This window comes from Varroa destructor, unplaced genomic scaffold, assembly GCF_002443255.2.
Source record: "Varroa destructor unplaced genomic scaffold, Vdes_3.0 BEIS01000004.1, whole genome shotgun sequence".
NCBI classification, from domain to species: domain Eukaryota; kingdom Metazoa; phylum Arthropoda; class Arachnida; order Mesostigmata; family Varroidae; genus Varroa; species Varroa destructor.
In genome coordinates, this window is record NW_019211457.1 from 46,532,965 (window position 1) to 46,554,347 (window position 21,383).

Sequence of the window (21,383 nt, forward strand, 5' to 3'; positions counted from 1 at the left end):
GGCCCAAGTAGCGCCACTCAATGCAAGCCTCAGTCTGGTTGCTGAGCCTTGACTAAAGCTGTTGGGGCGCTCGGTTGCTTCGGCAGCAGGTCTGGACCCTGCGAAAGCTTTCCTCCATCCACAGATTCACGAGCAGGAAATACGGTTAAGCGATAGCGATTGCTCCCGGTAGTTGTGCCAACACGGCAGCTGCGGTAGCACAGATGACAGAGCTGAGAAACAGTCTACAGGCGGCGATAACAGCGGTGTTCGTGATAGCGGTGGCACTCCAAAGCTCCGACAGCAGCGGCGTTCCCCAGGCTACTCTCTTTTATAGTCAGTGCAGCTCCCGGGAAGAAGAAGAGAGCTCGCTTGGGTTCGGTTTACTTTGTCCAACATGGTCGGTGTTGGTGGCTTGGCTCAGCGCAGAGGCTCAGCAAGCAAGTTGCTGACTATCGGCAACGGGGCTGTGGGGGAGGGTGAGGGCCCTTATAGTGCCCCTCCTTCTTGGGTCTGCTTTGTTCCTCCAACACTACTAGCACCCGCTTGGTTAACACAGCTAGCCTCTCGAAAGGTGCATCCGCGACAGAAGCCTTCGGTGGACGAAATTCGTCCACCTCAGATCAGTCGTCGGCTGTCAATAGGCTCTCGCTCCTACGAGAAGCTAGGACATGTCTCGAACAACTTCAGCACGTGGCAGTTCGGGTCAACTAACTCTGTCGGGTCTGGGAAACTCCGCACGTCCTCTTCCAAGACCCTAAAAACACCGACGGCTTTTCTGGCTAAAGTGAACAACAGGTTCCGGTTGCCAAAGCAAACCTGCAAAAAGGTTGGCGGTTTTTTCAAAGAGCTGAGTTGAAGGATTGATTCTCTGATCAAGCCGAGATGGAAATGCTTTAATACGTCTCAAGGTCGGTCCATTGACATGCGACTGCTTACAGGTGCAAGAACCAAGTGGTTTACATTACATTACAGAGAATTGGTTTACAAGGTAAAACGTGAGTATTTATCCCTTTGTTTGTACAAGAGACGGGTTCTTGAGTAACAACAAATGTTTCTGAGATTTTAATGGGGAGTGAGATAAATACTTATGAATCTAGAACTTGTGCGAACGTCGATGTAATGCCTGGTAGCACACGTTTCCACTATTAATTGCTAATTTTTTTATCGAAGAAAAAGAATGCCAGAACTCTACAGTACACCGTTAACCGCAAATAGGGAGTCATTATGTATATATACACTAGCGTAGACTGGCCGATCAATGAAGATAGCTGACAGAAGCCCATAGTTTCAAGCAACAGGATAGGATGCGTGGAAGAATATCTTATAAATACGATGAGCTATTTGAGAATAAGGACAACGCTTTTAGGACAATACTTTTCGTTTTTGGGTCGTAGCGTTCAAGATGATAGGGTTTTTCAAAATTTGAACTTCAACCAAATTGCTAACCCGGGCGAAGCCTTAGTTGTAAATACAGTTAGCGAAAACTGCTTTGCACCAAACATAATCTTGAACTTTAACCTAACTAGGCTTTTCCATGGAAAAGCTTTCCAGTTGCTTGTTAAAAACCCGCTGTTTGATAAGCATGTTACAATGACCCATCGTTACTAGAACTTCACTTTTTTGTAAATTAAAATCTACATGTAGACGCCCTCTTGTTCATTCATGAGACTAAAGGGGGCATTCGACACTTTTCAACTAAGTAAATTGGTTCACATTGAATAACGAGTTTATTAAGTTATTTTTCATGAGTAAACTACAATTGAGTATATATAATCTAGGTAAAAGTTAATGCTCGTCGATAAAAAAGAATTTTAAATTGAAGACCGAGTGAAGCTAACATCGCTGCAAGAATACATATATTTTCCTCAATTTATAGCAAATGAAGGTTGTTATCTTGTATCGTTAGATCGTCATCAATATTCAATTTGACATAAAGCTTACCCATTGCCAAAGATCGCTTGTAATCGATCGATAGTAAATGTTGTAAATCTTTCACTAACAGAGCGCACCTGTACTATAGCCTATAACTATCCTGTATAGTTGAGGTATTGGTCCGGTTGATGATACGGATTTTAGCCAGTCATGAAAACCGTGTTGTTTCGTGCTTCTCGTTAACGTTATCGCCTATCGCATATGGATTAGTTCAGCTACTGAAGCCTAGCACACGCGATCCAAGTTGTAAGTGTCTACGGCCTAAGATCTATAATTCGGTCTACCGGCGTCGTTAAGCGTTCCAGCTCAAGTTCAAGTAATAAGTTCCGTAGTCATGTTATTCGCTCTATTGGTGCGGTAAATCACTAAGGACGAAATCGAGGAAAGGGCCTATTGAACTTGGTTGTATTCAATACTTTTTTCCATTCTTTGTTGACGGTTAATCTATAGCTACTTGACAATTGGATAAGTTTTTTTTTTCTGCACGCGCTAGCTTTTGTCGGTGCTATGCATTATACCTAAGCGACCACAACCACTTAAAATGAAGAGAGTCCCGCGAGAGATTACTCGACGACTACGTTCAACCTGACCCGGCATCGACAATGCTGCCGCATCGTAAATATTGGCAAAATGATCATATTTACTGGCATAGACAAGCGGCTAAATTTCCTGATAGTTCCTCGCTGAGCAGCGACAGCGACAAACGCTCGGAAGAGAAAGTAAAACGGTAGACAAATCTCATTTAATCAGCTCGCTAAGGCTATGACTAGGGCTACGATGCTGTTATAAACGACCTGGTCAAGACATCTATTCATCAGGGGCACTGTCAAACAATGGTAACGATGCGTCGTCCCTTTGTACGCGGTTGCATCTCAGATCCTACGAACGAGCCCCTCTCTGGTCCGTACGTGGGGCCTGTTAGTAAATAGAGACTTTTTCCATGAACCAAAAATGCCACACAAAGCGGTTAAGGCGTCCACTTTTGGTTTCATTAAAGTGATATATAAAGATAAGTCAATGCACGTACGCACAGCGCTCAAACACCTTGTCACTAGCTATAATAATAATAATAATAATAGTTATTTTTTTTTAATAACTTATCGTCACTTTGTCAAAGATAACGGCTGAAAATATATATACTATCTACTATGGAAATGTACCGTATCAATGCACAAGATAGCGCTTGATATGTCGAGGCCATCCAGTCAAACAGGTGAATATGTTGTGCGCATACAACCAGATTACTCTATCAGTGACAGCACATTAGTACGATCTATTAGTTTCTCATAAACTGATGCCAATGTTGAAATCACCAATTTTTTTTTTAAATTCAGGCACCGAGATAGATAAGACGCTAATCGAAGTACCGTGTCACTATTTATATTCTGCTTCGTTGAAGTACAACAGCTTAACGTACGCAATATAAAACATATTCGATCGTAAGGAGTTATTTTTTCGTTTGTGTCCCCTTCGTTCTATAGGACCTGCCCATACGCACAGGGCTGGGGACTATAAGCCTGCAGAGATCGTACAGCTCATCTTGAGGGAGGACTAAGAAAATCGAGAAAGGACTTTGTCGCTTGCGAATCATTTCACTCCCTTCAAGCGTCGGTTATACGGACTGGACGAACGACTGCGTCCCGGGTGAAGCGGTGCGACGTACGGGGGAAGTCAGCCTTGCTGTCTGCCTTAACCTCGGTCTGATGGGACCTGCTTGGCGTAGTACGGCCATTTTACGCCAGTGACAATCGGGTCTTTCTAGGGCGTGTAACATCAGATAGAAGAAGCTGCGACACGGGTGCGGCAAAGTGGGACACAGCCACTAGCCACAGGGGAACAGTCGTTGCCGGGGTTGTCAGAACAGGCGTAGTGGGGCAACAGCATCAGCGGCAGCACAGCTCTATGGAGGAAGCTGGGCCACTGCACTTTTACTCTCCTCCTCGACATAATATACCTTTGCTAGGCGACAGTGGATGCAGCTGTGGCGGCAGCAGCAAAAGCAGAGCTATGCCGTAGGCAGCTGCAGCTGCACCATCTGCATCACCAACAACAATGGGGGGGGGGGGGGGGTCTGTACCTGAGCGGAACAGAGCCTCGCTAGAAGCAAAGTTACCCCATTACGTTTACGCAGTGCGTCCCACCGTCACAAAGCGGACCGTCTGCGCAAACCCTCTAGTCAAGGCAAGAAAACCGTCACCGTTGCCGCCGCCGCTGCTGCTGAACGAGCCCCCGTCACTTCCAGCGAAGTCTCTCTGTCGGTGTTCGATCAGTCGGGACCCTCGGCCTGACTCTAGGCTTCCGTTCTCCGTCCCCCCTACCTCGAGGCGAGGCCCCAGATGCAGAAGTCTCCGGTCTTCGTCAGCCAAGCGAAGGCCGCAACACGCTTCTGGCCCCCAATCAGCAGCTTGGTGGGTTGAAGTGCCGAGCCCGCTTCTCCTGGAGTCCCCTTGATGCAGTGACTCCCCGGAGCGCCGCACACGCCGACTTGTGTTCTGGGAAAGAGTAACCTCTATCGAAGCTGCTGCTGCTGCTGCGCGAGTCGCAGCGGTTGAGCAGCGGGGGTTGAACAGTGCGGGCAGAGAAGAGCCTACTACAGTAGGAAGGGAAGTCGCTAGATGGAGGGACTGGAGCCAGGCGCAGACCGAAGGCAAGGTGGAAGCAGAAACAAGGGGCAACTGTGTGGTATATATGTAAAGGAAAGAGATAAATAGAGGAAGCAAAGAACCCAGCTTTAGGTCTGTATACCAGCCAGCCATGCAGTCGATAGGGTCGTCAGAGCCGCGGCTTGAACTCCCGCAGCGGCGGATCGGTGTTCGCGCTGTGGAACTCAATGCGAAGAGAGCGCGGCTAGCGACTAGCGGATAGGCTCCGACGGCGCCTGGATCCGCCTCCGGGCCACCCGCAAAAGGCCCGCGAAGCGTCAAGAAGGCGGGCCCTTCTCTGGGTGCATCTGCAGCCAGTAAGCTGGGGGCTTGGCCCAAAAGTGTGCTACCGTTTCACCCTAGACTTTTGAGACATATCGAGGAACGAACAATGTTGTTTCGGGCATTCTTCTTACCCCAGCCCGCCATAGCTCGTGCCCACACAGCTACCATGCGTTATGATCATTACACGGTCAACCATTTGCACAAGCATCCAGATGAGTCGGCAAGGAACAGCCCGAATCGGCCTGAGCTTAAGGTGGCGACAGCACTACTTGCAAATGTGTGCAGGCTCCCGCCAAAGACTTGCCACATTCCGGCCACGGTACAGTGCTGTACCGCACAGAACACTATAGTCTCTACCAAAGCCGAGAAACAAGCTGAACGTAGGGTGTTGGTATAGGTAGTGATGTTGATGGTCGCATCATAGCTGCGTTGCTCTGCTATGGCTCAATGATATAGAGAGAAAAAAGGCGCTGGCGTGCCAGCTCTAGGACGAAGAAGGATGTGAGTCCCGCTCCTACAGCCGTTGTACAAACGGTGACGACAGCGGCGTTTGCAGCGGCGGCGGCAGCGACGATGTTGGTGGCGATGGCTGTAGTGTTGGCTGCCGCTGCTGGTTGCAGTCGGCAGCGTAGCGGTAGTGAATACCGCGGAGGTCAGCACGGGTCGCTGGCGGTGACGTCGTCCGCTTCGTCGTAAGTGTGCGAGTGAAGCTTTGAGAGGGATGTTTATGCTCTCCCGGATAGAGTCCCCTCTCTACTCCCTGGTGCTCGTGGCGGTGCTACTGTAAGCGGCGGCAGAAGCCGGAGACTCCCTGTCGGTTCTTTCGCCCCGTTCCGCCGCATTACGCTACCCCAATCCCCTTATTCCCCGCGTGTTGTCGTGGCGGGGCCGAGAGACTCTCTTACCCGGTGGTGTTCTATGGCTGCTAGTGATTGCCTGTGGCTGCACGCTTTGCGACGCCCTGGGGCTTCAGGGCCCTCCTGCTTCCAGTCAGCCTGGCTTTCCAATGAGCATGCGAATCAGCTAGCGTACTAAAGACTTGGATAGCTTGGGAGACCACGCTGCGACGAAAAAGGCGACTTCTATCGTCATTAACTAAGCGGCAACCCTCAACTGCCTTGCTGCCGCTACAACCAGGAGCAGCAGTGGCCGCCGCCGCTGGGCCCCCAAAGAGGCCAGTGCCTAAGTCAAGCAACTCGGAGGCCGGCCGACTCAAAGAGCGGTATGAAGGACGAGTTTGCTATAGGTGGGCTGGTCTGCCTGTCGAGTTGACGTCTACAGTCTGGGCGCCTGGACCTTATGCTACTGCTGTACCTGTTTATTACTAAGTTAAGTGTATTTAATGCCCCTGATCTCGCTGCAAGACTTTGTGTTATGTCGACTATTGGCTAAACCTAGCCAGAAATAACCTGACCTAACATAATAAGCTGACCGCAAGTTTGGTAAATTGCGAATTGCAAGTTTTGCGACTAACCCTTCAACGCGCCTGTAACAACAATAAAGCACATGCTATGCACGAATAGCTGGCAATACGAGCCCAAACCGGCGTGTTCTAACTTATTTCATTTGAGAATAGCTGGACAACAGTAGTGAACTTTAGTGGAACTTACAAACTTTTCACGTTCGTCGCTTAAAACGAGGCTGCAGTCCATATGCATGCAATGGACCGTTCTATCACAGCATTGGTAAGTTCTCAACTTAAGTTTATTTTATGCAGGTATTTTTTTATAGAATTTGCGGCATGAAGCAAATCAGATAGGCATGAAGACTTGTACTGCTTTTTATAAATACTTATGCCTTTTCACAGGCTTGTAACTAGAGTACTTTGCTGTTCTATAAATGGTCTAGCTATCTATTTATATGAAGAACAATCATAGATCCATACGCTTACAATTACGGGAATAAATAGTAAGTGTAAAAAATATATTTACGTAGAATCGCATTAATTCTGTATCCGACATTACACTTATGTTGGAACTCGTTTATTTTTTATCTCAAAAAAATACTCTTACGACAGCAAGGATAGCTTTACTTCGGATGAAGCCTCACTATGCTAATGATGAATTCCTGAAGTAAAAAAAAGGACACACTGAGTCCAATCAGTTGATTTTTTTCCGGTATACAGAGACATGTCTACTAACGACAGAGGCAATTGAAATTCATGTACAGCGTAAAGCTTATCCTGTCTGTTTATATTTGCATAACGACAGTTAGTCTTTTATGCCACGTAACAATTATAGCGAAATTATAAACATCCGTCCAGTATAAAAATAAGAACAATCTATTATGGTACGCTACAACTTGATTCGGAAAATTGGTGGTACTTTGCTATCTTTGTTTTGCCTTTTTTTATCGCGGTATCGGAACATCCCGTAGCACGCGGCGGAAACATTTGAGAGTTTTCGAATCTCGCGCATCCGTTAATGAACGCCCTCTTGTAGTAGGCTACCGTTACAGACAAAAATCAACTTTAAACGAGTGTTGAATGTACTTACCCAATCATTTGCTTGCAAAAAAAAAACTAGTTTGGAATGGACTTTCTATGAACTTATGTCGCAGTTCGAAACGGAGCTTGAGGCTCTTAGAGAACATACAACTATGAATTTTACATAAGCAGTTGGTTAAGGACGTATGATGAACCTTTGAATTTCTCACATTAACGTCTGAAGAAGCTTGACGATTCTTGTACATATATTAAAATATGATTTTATAGATATTCCATTTTATCAAATACAAAATAGAGGCGTCGTCGCTTTTCTGAAGATTACCCTTGTACTGATTATGTTGTAAACATCTGTTTACATAACAGTAACATAGATGCTTGAGTGTCATAGAAATATATTCAAAATACAAATAATTTGCTTGCCCTTAAAATGTATGCCTGATTTTGTTTTGATCCTAAGTATCACAAATAGGTCCTGTCTGGTATTACGACGGTGCATGGCGATGCTCGATGTCCGACAACTCTCGCATCGGTTAACGGATCACACAGTACGTAGATGCTGTACTTATAGCTTTTGTTCCAAAAAAACTCAGCTCATATCATAGGAAGATATCCGATCTGTTGACAAATCTAGAAAGTTCCGACGATTATTAGATCCATGACCTGGCGTACTGTGCCTCTCTATGAAGTCTTGCTTTAACTGGGACGGAAGCAAAACACGTTAGTCGGAGAGCGGAAGGGCAGGTACTACATACGCGAATCATAATAATGCTCTTGGAGGAGTGATCCTCGGATCAACCTCCCGCCGCCGTCGTTTACTATAAACCTGCAGTGTCCCTTCTTTATATGAGACGAATGGAGGTGACTTCACAACCACCTTAGTGTTAGCTGTTACCATACAGAATTGATCCATGCCTGTGCGACGAAGTAATGGCGGCTGCTGTGTTTCGTGCAGTTGCGGTGAACACTTATAGCCGGCCTTATGGCTCGAGAGAGCCTATATCGCTTTCATGGTTGTTCCCTTTCCTGCGAAGCACTTCTCTGTCGTACAGACGCCGACGATGCCGCCTGTATTACTGTTGCTGGTGGCTATGTTTATATGTTGTATGTATATTGAGGGAGGAGATTTCACGCCTGCTCATCCAAGACGCATGTCCTAACCAAAAGATATAGAGAACAAGACCAAGTTCAGGACATACATGCAGACAGACAGATTAGTCACACTCAAAGAGGGCGTTGTCACAGCGAGGAGAACATGACGCCCTTCCACCATTCTTTGTACTAACCGCTACCGGCACTATATTGTCAGCCGACCAAGAGGCGCAAAAAGCTCATCCGTGGAAGTTCTCGGCCGGCACTGCTATGCGAGATGGGCACGAAGACACCCTATCGAGGACGCTCCGATATGTCATCATGGTACGAGCTGAATTGTTAGCTTTCTGTAGCTTCAATCTACAGCTGGCTTTTAATATTATTTTGGATTGTATATATATGCCGAATGAATATAAACAGTGCTCGCCATTCTTCACCGTCAATCATATACGGCGAAACTAACGCTGCAGTAGACTTCGGTGTCTATGCTTGACACGCGACCGGATGTAGCTGGCCTGAGGACACTCGTTACCTGAAGCGCAACGACGTGTAATCGATTGCAGAGGATCTCATTGACCGAAGGTCAAAGAGTTAATGTTGATTCGATACGTAGCACGCGAACAATCAATTGATTGACGGGCATTGCTTTACGAGTCATCTTAGCTTTAGGCGTTCAGAGTCATATAAGACTAGGTGAGTGTGGAAGGATGCTGAGAGGTATTAACATTCTACTTCCTTGAGAATCACCTTTGCGCGACGATAAACTCTTTTGACCAGTTGAAGGTCAAGTACCTATATAATTTATTTCGACCAGGACTCGTCAAAACCTGTCATCCTTAGAAAGAAAGGAGAATTTTGACAAAACGCGACCAGTGAAGACTCGACCTGCTTTGACATTTAGTTAGCCTGCTTAGGTGGGTCATTCAAAGACCGCTAGAACTTAAATGTTGCCCATGTGCTTAAGACTCGGGAAAAACAACAAAAGATACTTCGAAATTAAAAAAAATATATAAAAAGAAGGAAAAAAAGAAAAAGTTACACGCAAATAACCTGTAGAATCATGTGAATTGAAATAGTTTATTAAGAAGAACAGTGACGCCAAAAAAGAACAAAGGACTAGAGTAGTTCCTTTGCCTGTAAAGTACCAGTAGAAGTACTACCGGCAATAGCGATTACATCAGTGTCGATATTGGCTGATTGACGTTTTGAACGCATGAAACCACCGGACGAATCGCTAAGCTCAGCTCGTTGACGACGATTAAGTTATCGGACGGGGAACAAGCTTTGACATTGATCCGGTGACGCCTTTCGCCCCGTGCAGACCGATCTCTTCTGCCACGAACAAGCAGAATAAGAATGGCGGGACGGGCATACGAGCAGCAAACACCGAGGTACTGACGGGGGTATTAGAGGGCTGTAATGTGGACAAGTTTTACAACCATACCGTCGCTGCCACTGTTGCTTTTGCGAACATTACTGCTATTACTTTGATCATCACCATCGGTGTTTTCGTCTCGTCATCAACCTCGCCGAGGAGGACATATCGCCATCATCAACGATTATAAAGAAAAGAACTCTCGAAGCAAAGAGGACTATCGGAGCGGGCCCTTTTCCTACGATTGCTTTAAGGCCGCTACTAAGGTATTGTTGCAAAATAGGCGCCAACAGGAGTCTGCATCCGTGGACGGGACGCTAACACTCGTAGCATCGTCCGTCGGCGATGATCTGCGCTTTGTAAATTGGGCCGTTCAGTATGCGCGTCAGCCAGTCTCGAGCCGCAACAAGCAAAAGGGCTTTGCTTAGTTGTCCTTAGTGGGCGAAACATTGTGCCTGTAACTAAAACGAGATAATTTATATGCTAATAGAAAGAAAGGAAGAAAGATTGGGGGGGGGGGGTGTACGAATCGACGGCAGGCATACGACAGGCGACAGCCTTAGTAGAGGCTGGTCTGTAGCAGTCTATGTTGTACTTAATATATGTACAACGAGATGTAACTAATATCGGTGAACGGGCCGCTGTTAAGGTTCTTGTGCTACTAACGGCCACTGATGCACAGACAGAGTAGTCCTATGCGCACGGTAATACCACCCTTCAACACGAACAGTATCTTGCTAGAAATGCAATGAAAGATATATTAGGGAACATGGTGTAATCCTATACTGAAAAAATAGGGATTTTAGGTGACTGAGTTAGCACAATGCAGAAATGTGCAATTTAATAATCAGGACTCGGCGCGACAAAGGCTCTAAGCAGTTTACAAAAGCGATTTTTCAGTGCTTACTCATCTCGACAGAAATAAACCTTGTTCCTAGGTTGACAGGTGCCTTAAATGCGCACAACATGAGATCGTAGCATGTAATTATTTTGAACGGATAATTAAGCTGCGCGTAGATATTGTGCAGTTCCGTAGATAGAATCGTGTGTATTCCATACGATTCTGTCTACGGAGCTCGTTCGTGGCATTTTGTAACGATACTTGCAGATGCATACTTAAAACAACGCGCTACAAAATGTCCAGAAGCCCAAATCTATAATCGGAAATTTTTTAAGACATTGCACTGCGCTCTACACAAGCTAACTGTGATCAGCCTCTATCTATTAAAAAAAATCTACTACAAGCTAAAATGTTGTTTTAAGCGTTCTGTTGGCACAAACCTTGTCTTCTCTCGTTGCGTATTTTAAACGTTCTAATATAAACCACAAGTTCCTTAATCAAACAATGGAATCCCCACATTCATATTAAAACATCTTCCACTGGCCTTCATGACACGTTGATCAAGGAACACAAAGGAATTGGCGCTGTTTGTCGTTGTCATCATTATTATAACAATCGCATCGAATTCTATTGCTACTAATTCTCACATACGAGGCCAGTAGATAATAGCTACATATGTAGCTGGCAGTCTTTGTAAGTGCGCGAACGGATCAGTCGCTTTGCAATACCTGAAAGTAGCGTACTAGGCCCAAGAGCAGCTAGGCGGCCGAGAAGAGTACGGTCTTGTCGCCGCTGTAAAAGCGGTAACAACAGCGACGAACGGTAATACCGCGCAGTAGTAGTATGAGCATCTGTGAAAACGCAATAACTCAGTAAGACGTTGTAAAGATGTCACTCTCCCGTGTCAGCGTGCGGACCTCATCTACTTCGTGCGCACTTTGCCGCCGCTGCTGCTGGTTCGGGGGGTCCGTGGGCTGTTTTCTCAATGTGGTACGGCTGCATGTGAGTCCATGAGTGACTATGTGACTATGTCTTTGGGTGTCTATGTATATGTGTGTGTAAGGGAGCAAGCGAGAAACTGTGTAGATTACACTGATAGTTGTGCTCGGCGCTCGCAGACCCACAACCGGCTATCCATTCTTCGTATTAACAGCTTCTGTTACACGGTCGCAACCCACGTAAGGCTGCTAATATTACCACTCCGATCAGGGGGTATCGGAGCACACTTTGGCGGTACGAGTTCCAGTGGAAGTAGTCGCGGCGACGATGTCGCCAATAATGAACGATCTCCAATTCGCTCAGATACAATTGTTGTGAAACGCTACTGTTGAACAGTGTACTGCTATATGCACCTACTTGGGACGATGTACAAGGTGTGAAGCAAAGAGTCGAAGTCGATAACTCGCTATGATAATCGCGAGGGCACAATGCGATCAAGCAATCGGAGACCTGGCAGCGACCTATGCCAAGGTGAAGCTGCGTGCTAGGTGTCGGCTGTTACATCGTTTAGCAGTCCTTTATAACACCCGGGTATGTATGTAGCTATCACCTTATTCCTTTAGTATCTTACGCTTAAAGAAGAGACAGGTTCCGCATCGTGTGCAAGAAGCAACTTGTGGATGGACCCCATTTTGCGAAAGCAGGGACGCCACGACTGTCGCTACCCGCCCGATGCAACTGGGGATGTATCAGACCCAACGATGCAGCCTGAAAATATCGACAAGCTAATAGAGACAACCTATAAAAATGGGAAAACAACCGTCTCAGTCGATCAGGAAGTGATTAAGGTTATTATTGTTGGCGTTTCGATGGCAAATCAGATAGACCCTTGCTGCCTACCTTTCAGGCTTGATTATTATTACTAGTTAAACCATTCAACGTTCAGCCAAGTCTCGATTATTATTATCATATATCACTGGCGTAGTGATTAGACAAAATGTCTGGTATATCTAAAATAAAACAACATTACATAAATAATGACCTATACGTACGTTAGTACAAAGGAGACGCAGGGACCTTCAATCCTTATCAAACGACTAAACGGAATTCAACCTACGACGCCCTGGGTTATTTAGGATAAGTTTTCGTATTTGTTGGAATTGTCTAGCCTCATACGTCACGCATACCTCATACGTCTAGACACATACGTCAACGCTATGTCCGACGTAACCAGCCTCAACGTCTTTAACGACATACTTCAAATTAACACAGCTCTAATTGCATTAACCTATAGGCTTCCCTAGCCTAAACGTTGCTCTACAAAAAAAAACCGAAATTTCTTTCTATCTGAAGAACATTTACTGCGTTATGTACTGTCGATCTTCGTTTGCTTTCGAATTCGACCTTATTAGATGTCGTGACTAATTTTCGATGTACTTCTACTGGCGCTCCATCTCGACCTTGCGTAGTTACTACACAATGTTGTAGCCGTGTAAAGGACCCAGTGAGGCGTTTAAATATTATTGCTCCCTCGCGTTCGCACATGTTCTTCCTGACAACTCCCTCCGTTCGTTCGACAGTAATAACAATGATATACCTACCCCAGGCCGCGAGCGAGATGGCAAGTTAGCTAAAATGTGGGCTTCAGAATTTCTTCAAACTCAAATCCGGCGTAAAATCCAGTTCCCGCCAGAGTCGGCTTGCCTCATCTTGTCGCCATAGCTTGTACTAGCATTTCGTCGCTGTCGCGCGGTTGTAAAAGGATCAGCTTACCGGTAAGCGGGGCGTGAGAGTAACGGCTATCTGGCTGACTGTCATTCCGCGCTGTCGTATCCTTAAGCTCCTTAACCAACTAGCTTGTCGATTCTACGCTACGTTATACCACGCAGCTTCGATCCTCGGCCTGTCGTATAATTAAGCGGTCACACAGACGTGCGCCCACACCCCCTACAAAGGCAATACACAGAACAAGAATCTGTAACAAAAGCGTCAAAAACCTTCCTTAACGCCGCCCATCAGGTGAAAGGACTGAAATAGCGGTGTACGCATAATTTTAGTGTGGACGACACCTAAACTCACCACCTTATGGTAACATGTTGTTTACTATGAGATCATTGATTGTTATTTCACTATGTATTGCTCAATTAACGAGCCGATAGGCTTTGCTGTTTTTGGATAGATTTTTTTGCCCAAAGTAACTGATTTGAGGGCACTTTTCATCTGCACATCGATCTCGATAGTACTGTATCTTAATGCTCACTAAGCCTATTGAAGCCATCAATTTTTTGTGCTTTTAACAATATACAAACTTATCACCAGAAACGGTTGGGTAAGTTATAGTTGAAGTTCCTATGCTCCTAAGTTCACAGCGTTTCAATGCAAAGCCGTCTGATTCTAATTAGGATCCGTGAGCACCTGCATACAAATCTGTGCAATAGTTTGGCGTATAAATTTCCGATTATTTAGTTACGCGTTTGCAACATATCCATTGCATTTTACCTGTAGCTCAAACACTTTCTTGAAGCTCAGTAAACGCCCTATCCATTTATAATAGATCATGGTATATTGGTTAGTTTTTACTTCTATTTGTCCTTCTGCATTGTTTCGTACTATTACCGCTTGATATATTGTGTTGTGACAATATACCAGTGTTTGTTCTTTCCTTAATTGACTACCAGGAGGCATGACATTAGTCGCATATGGTAAAGGACATGTCCTACTTCACTCAGAGAACAACGGACTAGTGATTTGTTAAACCCTTACTGAATTGTATTTCTCGCAAAAGCTTTTGTACTAATATCCTAATTAATTTTTGGGCCTGCTAGCCAAATATTTCGAATATTCCTAGATTGAGAAGCAAAGTTAGAAAAGTGTATTATAACATTTTCAACAACACGCTAAACGTTTGGCATCATCTTTCGCTGTATACTTCACATCCTGAATGCATGCACATTTGTCTTCACAGAGCTTCTTTACCCTTAACCCCGTTCGGCCATCTTTGTCTTTGGCTCCCCATATAGATGCGTGTACATATGCGCCAAAATCTCACTTAGCTCATCCCACCCAATTTATTCCCTATCCGTCCAATTACTAATCACCTCGCTACGGTTGTATCGTTGATTCTGTGCCTGCTTGCACTCTTTCGATCGGACCAAGTAGAGGAATCCCAAGTTAGCGCTACACAAGCCGCTAACAGAACTGAAAAGCGGGGCACCCATCCCACAGACACCTACACTCGTGATTGTAGCTAATAGTGTCATTTATTATGAACCTGCACCGCGCACGAAGGCCAATTCAAACCAACGCACCGGTGTTATTGCTTTAGCCTTGTTAACCCTTCCAACAGTGCCTCTTGCAGATTTCTCTGCGATGGCGATCAGCGTCGGCGACTGAACGGGCCGGACCCCCTAAAGAAGAACCCGTTTCCTTTGTCTTGCTGGCTGTTGGCCCTCCGTAATCCCCGAGCTTATCCATCCCAGAGCTTAAATTGACGCTTATTCCTTTGCTGTGAAGGCTCTTATAGGCTGGGCTAGATACACAGATCCAGGCTCACGGACGCATATATTTCCTCGAACGTTACTTTCTTGCTCAATACACAACTATGCTACTGGTGCTTTGTGAACTATTACAACTGTCTGGAGACGTTCTCCGCCCCAGTTTTCAGCTGCAGGACGCGTTGCCCTATTTGAAGAGTCGCGGGTGGCGGCCATGGGCGGGTCGCCAGACACCGAACGACCAGTCAATCGAGACACGTGTTAAAGCAAAAACGTCCTGCGCCAGTTTGCTTCTGGAGGTAGCTTCCCATCGCATTGGTTGCTGACATCGTGTGCTTGTCCACGGATAGCAGGCTTTCCCATGGCTTCTCGTATTCGCGCACGAGTCCTTTAAAGCGCGGTGTGCCTTGTGCTTAGCGCTGTGCACCGTGCACTCTCTCCAACTGGCGGCGATCTGTTAGATAATTGCCGAGTGCTGAGTGACTGTTTGGGATACGTCTCTAGTATGTATTGTTGCTGCGGGAAGTGTGTATATGACTATCTTTCTGTATGTGTATTAACTTATACACACGCACACATTGAATGTATCCCTCTTTGAGTCTACACACGACTGGATTCGTGGTCCTTCTTGTCGGCCAGCAGAAGAGTCGACTTCGGCTTCACGTGTCCAATGTCATAGCTTGGTGTCATTGTAGCCGTTGTATTCCTCAGTTTTAGACAACAGTAGCAGTTACCCTAATCATCGTTGACTGCAATTCGGTGGTGGGTGGCCGACTCTCGTGGCAAAGAAGTTAGCCAGATATATTCGACAGGACAAGAGCAGATTTTTCGCCTGAGCGGGCAACAGGCTCTTTACCGGCCGATGGCCTAGTAACGACTAGCGCTCTCTTCTACCGGTTGAAAGCCCACCCATTGAAATTCGAGTCGAATGTGGAATCCTTCAAGGCGTTTGCGATAATTATGTCCTTGTCGTAGGACAAAGCTGATAAAGCGTGCGATGAAAAATACTACTGCTGTGAGAAAGAGATATGATGATTAACTATTTATAGCAGACTAAACATATACGTAAGTACTAATGAATGTTTATGTATGATGACTAGTAGCTTTGTAATAACTGAAGCAATCTGGACCAAATGCGACTTCGATGTTATTTTCCGTAAATGGTTTGTACCTACCATTATGGCGTATTTCGATGACTACTAGGGCGTCAGTACTACAGTATACTCTAGGCATAGCACAAACTAGATGAACTGACATCATTATTAATATAGTAATAGAAAACAACCTAGATGCGACCTGTTCGCTAAAGGCTCTTGAAAAAATTGCCAAGCTTGATGGATACGTTAGCTGAGTACTGCTTACCGTTTCGCACGGCGAACGCGCCATAATTTTATTCTATGGATCTGCATCGGATCAAGATCATGCAGGTAGTTCGAAGGTTACTACGGGGTTTCAAATGATTCTTAAATTTAGCTAAGAAATTGCTCAAGTAATGGGACACTGAGTTGGTAAACACACGGTAAGTAAGTATATTGCGCACAGAATGAGCATCGAAATTCGGATCCATCAGAAAATACACGACAGGCAGCTACCGGATCAAATACAAATAATTAAGGTGTCAGGGTGCATCTATGGCTTTTACGGAAACTTTGATCGGACATCATCAATCGAGAATAACAGCTATGCTCTTTCAAGTAAAGGTTCCAAAGAGCTTCATTGCTGATTCGTCGTCTTTTTCCAAGGTAACTTACAAAAAATCTTGCGGCCATACTACCGGCGTAGCTGTTCTAGCACAGCATCTTCGGAAGATTTCCGGCTTTGGAAACACGTTGAAATCTGTTACGGAACTGTGACGGGTAGAAGGAAGGCTAAAGACAATGTAACTGCGAGTTCCAAAATTCCCTTAGCCAAATTTTCAGTGGGCAGTGCAGCACAAAGCTTCACATACCTTTGGAGAAATCCAGCTTCCTATGGGATACCAATTTATAAATACATCGAGACAACCGATCGGTAATGCGGAAGTAGGCCGAATTTCAGAGACGTCCTGTGAAGACCTTGTCGAAACGCTTGTACATGGACTGTTTGGTTTCTGGAAGAAAAACAGCCCAGAAATAGTTCAACCCAGCCAGAAATAGTGTATCTAGCCCGTTCGTATTATACGAAAATGAAAATTGAAACGTGGTTGCAATTCAGGAGCGTAGCTGCTCCATAGGACTGGTCGAAGTGAGCGGCTCCGTTTGCCCTGTCTCATAGCACAACGAAGCTTCTCAAAATCATTTGAGATGGTGAAAAAAATGTATTCAGTTTTCCTTGGGGCACTAGATTAAAATAAACGCTCTTATACTCGCTAGGCTAGTCTCCTCGATCCCCCTGGGCTTCTGTCTCTTTTTGTACTGAAGCCCAAGGTCACATGCCACAAAAGCGCATTGTCTGAAATAAGGGACTTCAGAAAAACCTAAAAAAAAGGTTAACAATCCGACCCCTAACTCGAGCCGCGTTATCAAGCGCTGTTGGAAGGTGTAACGATCCAAAAACTTCACGTCTTCAGCGGCGCGAATGAAAAACTTTCGTCGTTTTACGTCGTAATGCTTTGGCTACGTTAGAAATATGCAAGTAGACTGATCTGGATGGCTTTGTCGAAGGCAGAAACAGTGCAGCTGAGGTAAGCATACGACTTCACCATTCAGCATTTATGCAGTACGCGATCTCTTAATAACTGGGCAAGTGCACCGAGCTTGCAACAAGTTCCGAAACTTTACTGGACAGATTTGGGCGGAATCGTGTCTTAAACATGCGGAAAATCACGGCGTTCTTGTGATGAACTGTCTGAAGCAGAAGTTAACATACATACGTAAATCAATACTTACGTGTTTTAACAGTGACTAACCTCATTGATATATCGTCCACAGGTGTGCGTACACAGAAGGTCTTAGGTTCGAAGTTTGGCTTTAAAAATTTACGCATGTTTAAGAATGCCGTAACGGCCGGTGGACCGAACGAAAATTGCTTGCCCCGTGCTCTAGACAAGCTCTGGCAATATTTTTCACGTCGTTAGGGCCGAAACTTTTGTTGAGAACTTCATATGCCCGGTCGCTTCGGGAGAACTCTCTATGTTACTGGAGGACTTGATTTCTCAATTGCACTATCAAGTATCACAAAACTAAATAATTGTTCAAAACATTTGAGAAGAAATGTGTTTAGATAACATTATTATATACTACAATTCTCCAACCCAAAAATTTCCAGTGCCCTTTTGGCCAAATCTGTCCTGTCTGAGAAAATGCGGTCCATGTTCGGCCAAAGTGGCATTAAGTGACCGTGTAATGTCCAGAGGGCAGTTCGGTGGAGCAGATTATTTGACCGTTTAATACTTCCCTCAAGCACTGGCCGCGCAAGATATTGGAACCGTAAAGTTGTCGATTACGGAGCTTTCCACTTTTATTCAAAATACAGAGCTCCGTCTTCGTGCCAAGCCGTCATCGATAACACCTGACCCTCAGATAAGATTCCTACTCGTTTTTTACCTCATTAGCAGTTAATAGTTTTTAATAAAGCTGCGAAGGGTACACAGTTGGGTTTAATCGGGTTGCTGGCGAAGGTGGAAAAAAGCGATCTCGCCCTTCTAGCTAGTCCACATATTACAAAGTCATCCCACACGACTTTTTTGCGGTTGGGGATCTTTTCGAGTGCTGGAAAACGACGTAAATAGAGACAGCTGAAAGCGCTTCATATAACCAAGATTACCAGCGGCCAGAATGATGTTGCATAAATATTAGTCGCTGGAATTTCATAAGTGGAACAGCGGCAAACTTACTTTGAGGCTATTGCAAACATTAATTATATATGTGCGTATTACGTTTACGGATTTCTATGGTGCAGGTATGTGAACTAGTAAGGACTAATACATCGCACCTTTTGCAATGTCCTTTCGGGTTCTCACGGAACAGGACGCCGCGACTGCGTTGAGGCAAGCTACGTATTTGACGTTATTTAAATAGAGACACTTACACTAAATATGATTTTATCTGTCTTTGATGATGAGACTTGTTTGCTTCCGAAAGAGCGTATTTTGCAGGAGTCACTTAGTTACTCCATGAAAACCTTTGTCTCTGACTTTGGAACCATTCTTGAGAAACCCGCCAATTTCGTTCCGTTTAACTAAAGGCGTTCTTTGTCGCTAGGTGACGCTACGCAATGGAGAAAGATTTTACATGTGGAAACTGTTTTCTGTTCTGCTCTGCTCGTATTGCTTGCTTCGCTGCTGTTCGGTAGGTCTACCGCAGAGTCACCAAACAACTTCGTAACGTCTATTCGCACATTAAAGCAAGTGAGTTGTTGGCAAGAGAGGACCTGCCCAATTGACGGGCGCTGGACAATACAACGGCTGCGTCCGACAGCTGTCTGAGCGCACCCCGGCTTCGTTTCCGTGTGCTCTTGAACATTACTACTGCCTCTACCGATCTGTCACTACCTCGTTCAGTCGGCCTTTACCACATAGCTCCAAGTGCAGCTTCCTCACCAAAAAAAAAAAACAGTAACCGCCACTATTCTACATATAGGGTACAATGGTAGTAGAAATGGATCGACCCGAGACTTTCTCTTGGTGACCAGTTTTGCCAAGAACTTCGGTCTTGGTTGTCATGCTGGAGCAGAATGAGTCTCCAGGCAAGAGAACGAGTCGTACCCACACACAAACCAAGCAAACCCCCTGAAATCCTTCTATCCTCTAGTTGGATTGGGGCGACGAAGAGCAAGGTGAGGGCGGGACGGTGCCCGCTAAATAGACCGTGGTTCTTACTCCCGCCCTTAGGAAAAGTGAACAGGAACAACGTAGCTGTAACGACGATCGAAGCAGCTGACAACCAAAAAGCAGACGGAAGTCACCCTAACAAGAGCACCGGTTAGAGGGGGTACGATGGTCGGGGCTTAACGCGCACGTAGTGGACCAAAAAAGGAACAAGAACGAAGGGCTGATTTCGTTACAAATTGTGTTTTTGGCTTTCTCCCACAGTGCGGCCGTGAAGGCTTTCGGTTCGTGTAAGCACGCGGATGCAATGAGTGCGTGAGGCTGGCTGGCATCATGTGGGTATAGCCTCAACACGTTACTTAATAGATAACCGTATTCAACAATCACGAGCAGCTTGCTGCAACTATGGGATGGCGGCCACTAGTGGAAAGCAGTCTGGTTAATACTGCGACAGACGGGATGTGCGTATATATAAATTGATGAGTAGTTACGCGAAGGGGACGCCACCTTGATATTAACATGGCAGTGTCGCAAAACGACTAAGACGCGACCATAGTGAGTGGAGCCCGAAACCAGTACAATTGGTGTTGAAAATTTCTACCCAATGCCTGGTGCGGCGTACGACGCATAGTTCATAGTGCGCGTCACGATGGACCTCCCGTAAAGCAACGCCATCTCACTGGATTGGACGCGGAGAGAAATACTTGCAATGGCCATCCTGCCGGTCGTTGCTTTAAGATCATTAGCCTCCGCTGATAATAAAAAGGCTCGAATTTGAACCTCGAAAGGGATAGCGGAGAGATGCCTTGAGGGGTAACGTTAAGTGCCCTCGTTCCTCTCACCGTTAATTGTTGCTACGCGATCTTGACTGTCCCCGGTAGAATACCAGAGGCTCTGAAAAAGACTACCTCCTGTAGAAAAGGCTGAGCATGTCGTACGAGAATTAGAGAGAGCACTTGATTCGTTTGGAGGAAAAAAGTTGGTTGGAAGTTTAGCTACTTTTTGTTGAAAATATGTTACTTTTTTCTTAGGAACAAGCTGGTAAATTTTTTTAAGTCTGCCTCGGCTGGTTTGCTCGAGTGCTTAAATTTAAGGCATAACCCACGTACTATTGACCTCGATGCCTATAGCAAACGCTTTACACGTCTAACATAGATGCATAGTCGCAGACCGCTAAAACGTCTGTAACGGCTCACAGCGCATTGGTAAAAGGATGTTCACAAGAGACTAAATTGATTTTACAATACTCACTAAGCCGATCAGGAAGCACAACTGAAAACGTTTGGTCCTCTTTTTGGGCTGTTAAACATTACCTTAAAAAGTTTAAATGTGCTACGCCCAGATTCAATCCTAAATTACCACATGTACCACTTAGATACTGCCCTAAGTTTAGTAGATAAATACGCTACCCATTGCGCTATCACGACGACGATTGGACCTAATTTGGTTAGGGATCGCAGAGTTTCTAAATAGGATTGATACCTGTTCTATAATAAAGACGATATAACGCTAAGAAAATAGATGTATTGCATTAGACATGTGTAGTTATTTTTACTAACAAAGTTTTAACGACGTTAGCTGTTTATTTTCTGCTTGAATTGAGGCATTGTG

The 21,383-nt window shown here is 45.3% G+C and overlaps 1 protein-coding gene across 7 annotated transcripts in view; it reads left to right on the top strand.

Annotated features, from left to right (window-relative positions):
• Positions 1 to 5,320: 5,320 nt before the first annotated feature.
• The window catches only part of LOC111249989 (E3 ubiquitin-protein ligase RNF220-like), an 81,622-nt gene continuing 65,559 nt past the window's right edge, over positions 5,321 to 21,383 (top strand). For 4 of the 7 annotated variants that reach the window (XM_086987822.1, XM_086987823.1, XM_086987825.1 and 1 more), the window contains exon 1: positions 11,500 to 12,122. In XM_086987822.1, the coding sequence (XP_086843948.1) occupies positions 12,000 to 12,122 (123 nt within the window). In that variant the 5' untranslated portion in view covers positions 11,500 to 11,999. Of the gene's footprint in view, positions 6,527 to 7,744; positions 7,833 to 11,499; positions 12,123 to 21,383 lie in introns of those variants that run through there. The other 3 variants (XM_022804531.2, XM_086987824.1, XM_086987826.1) reach the window with 3 other exon arrangements.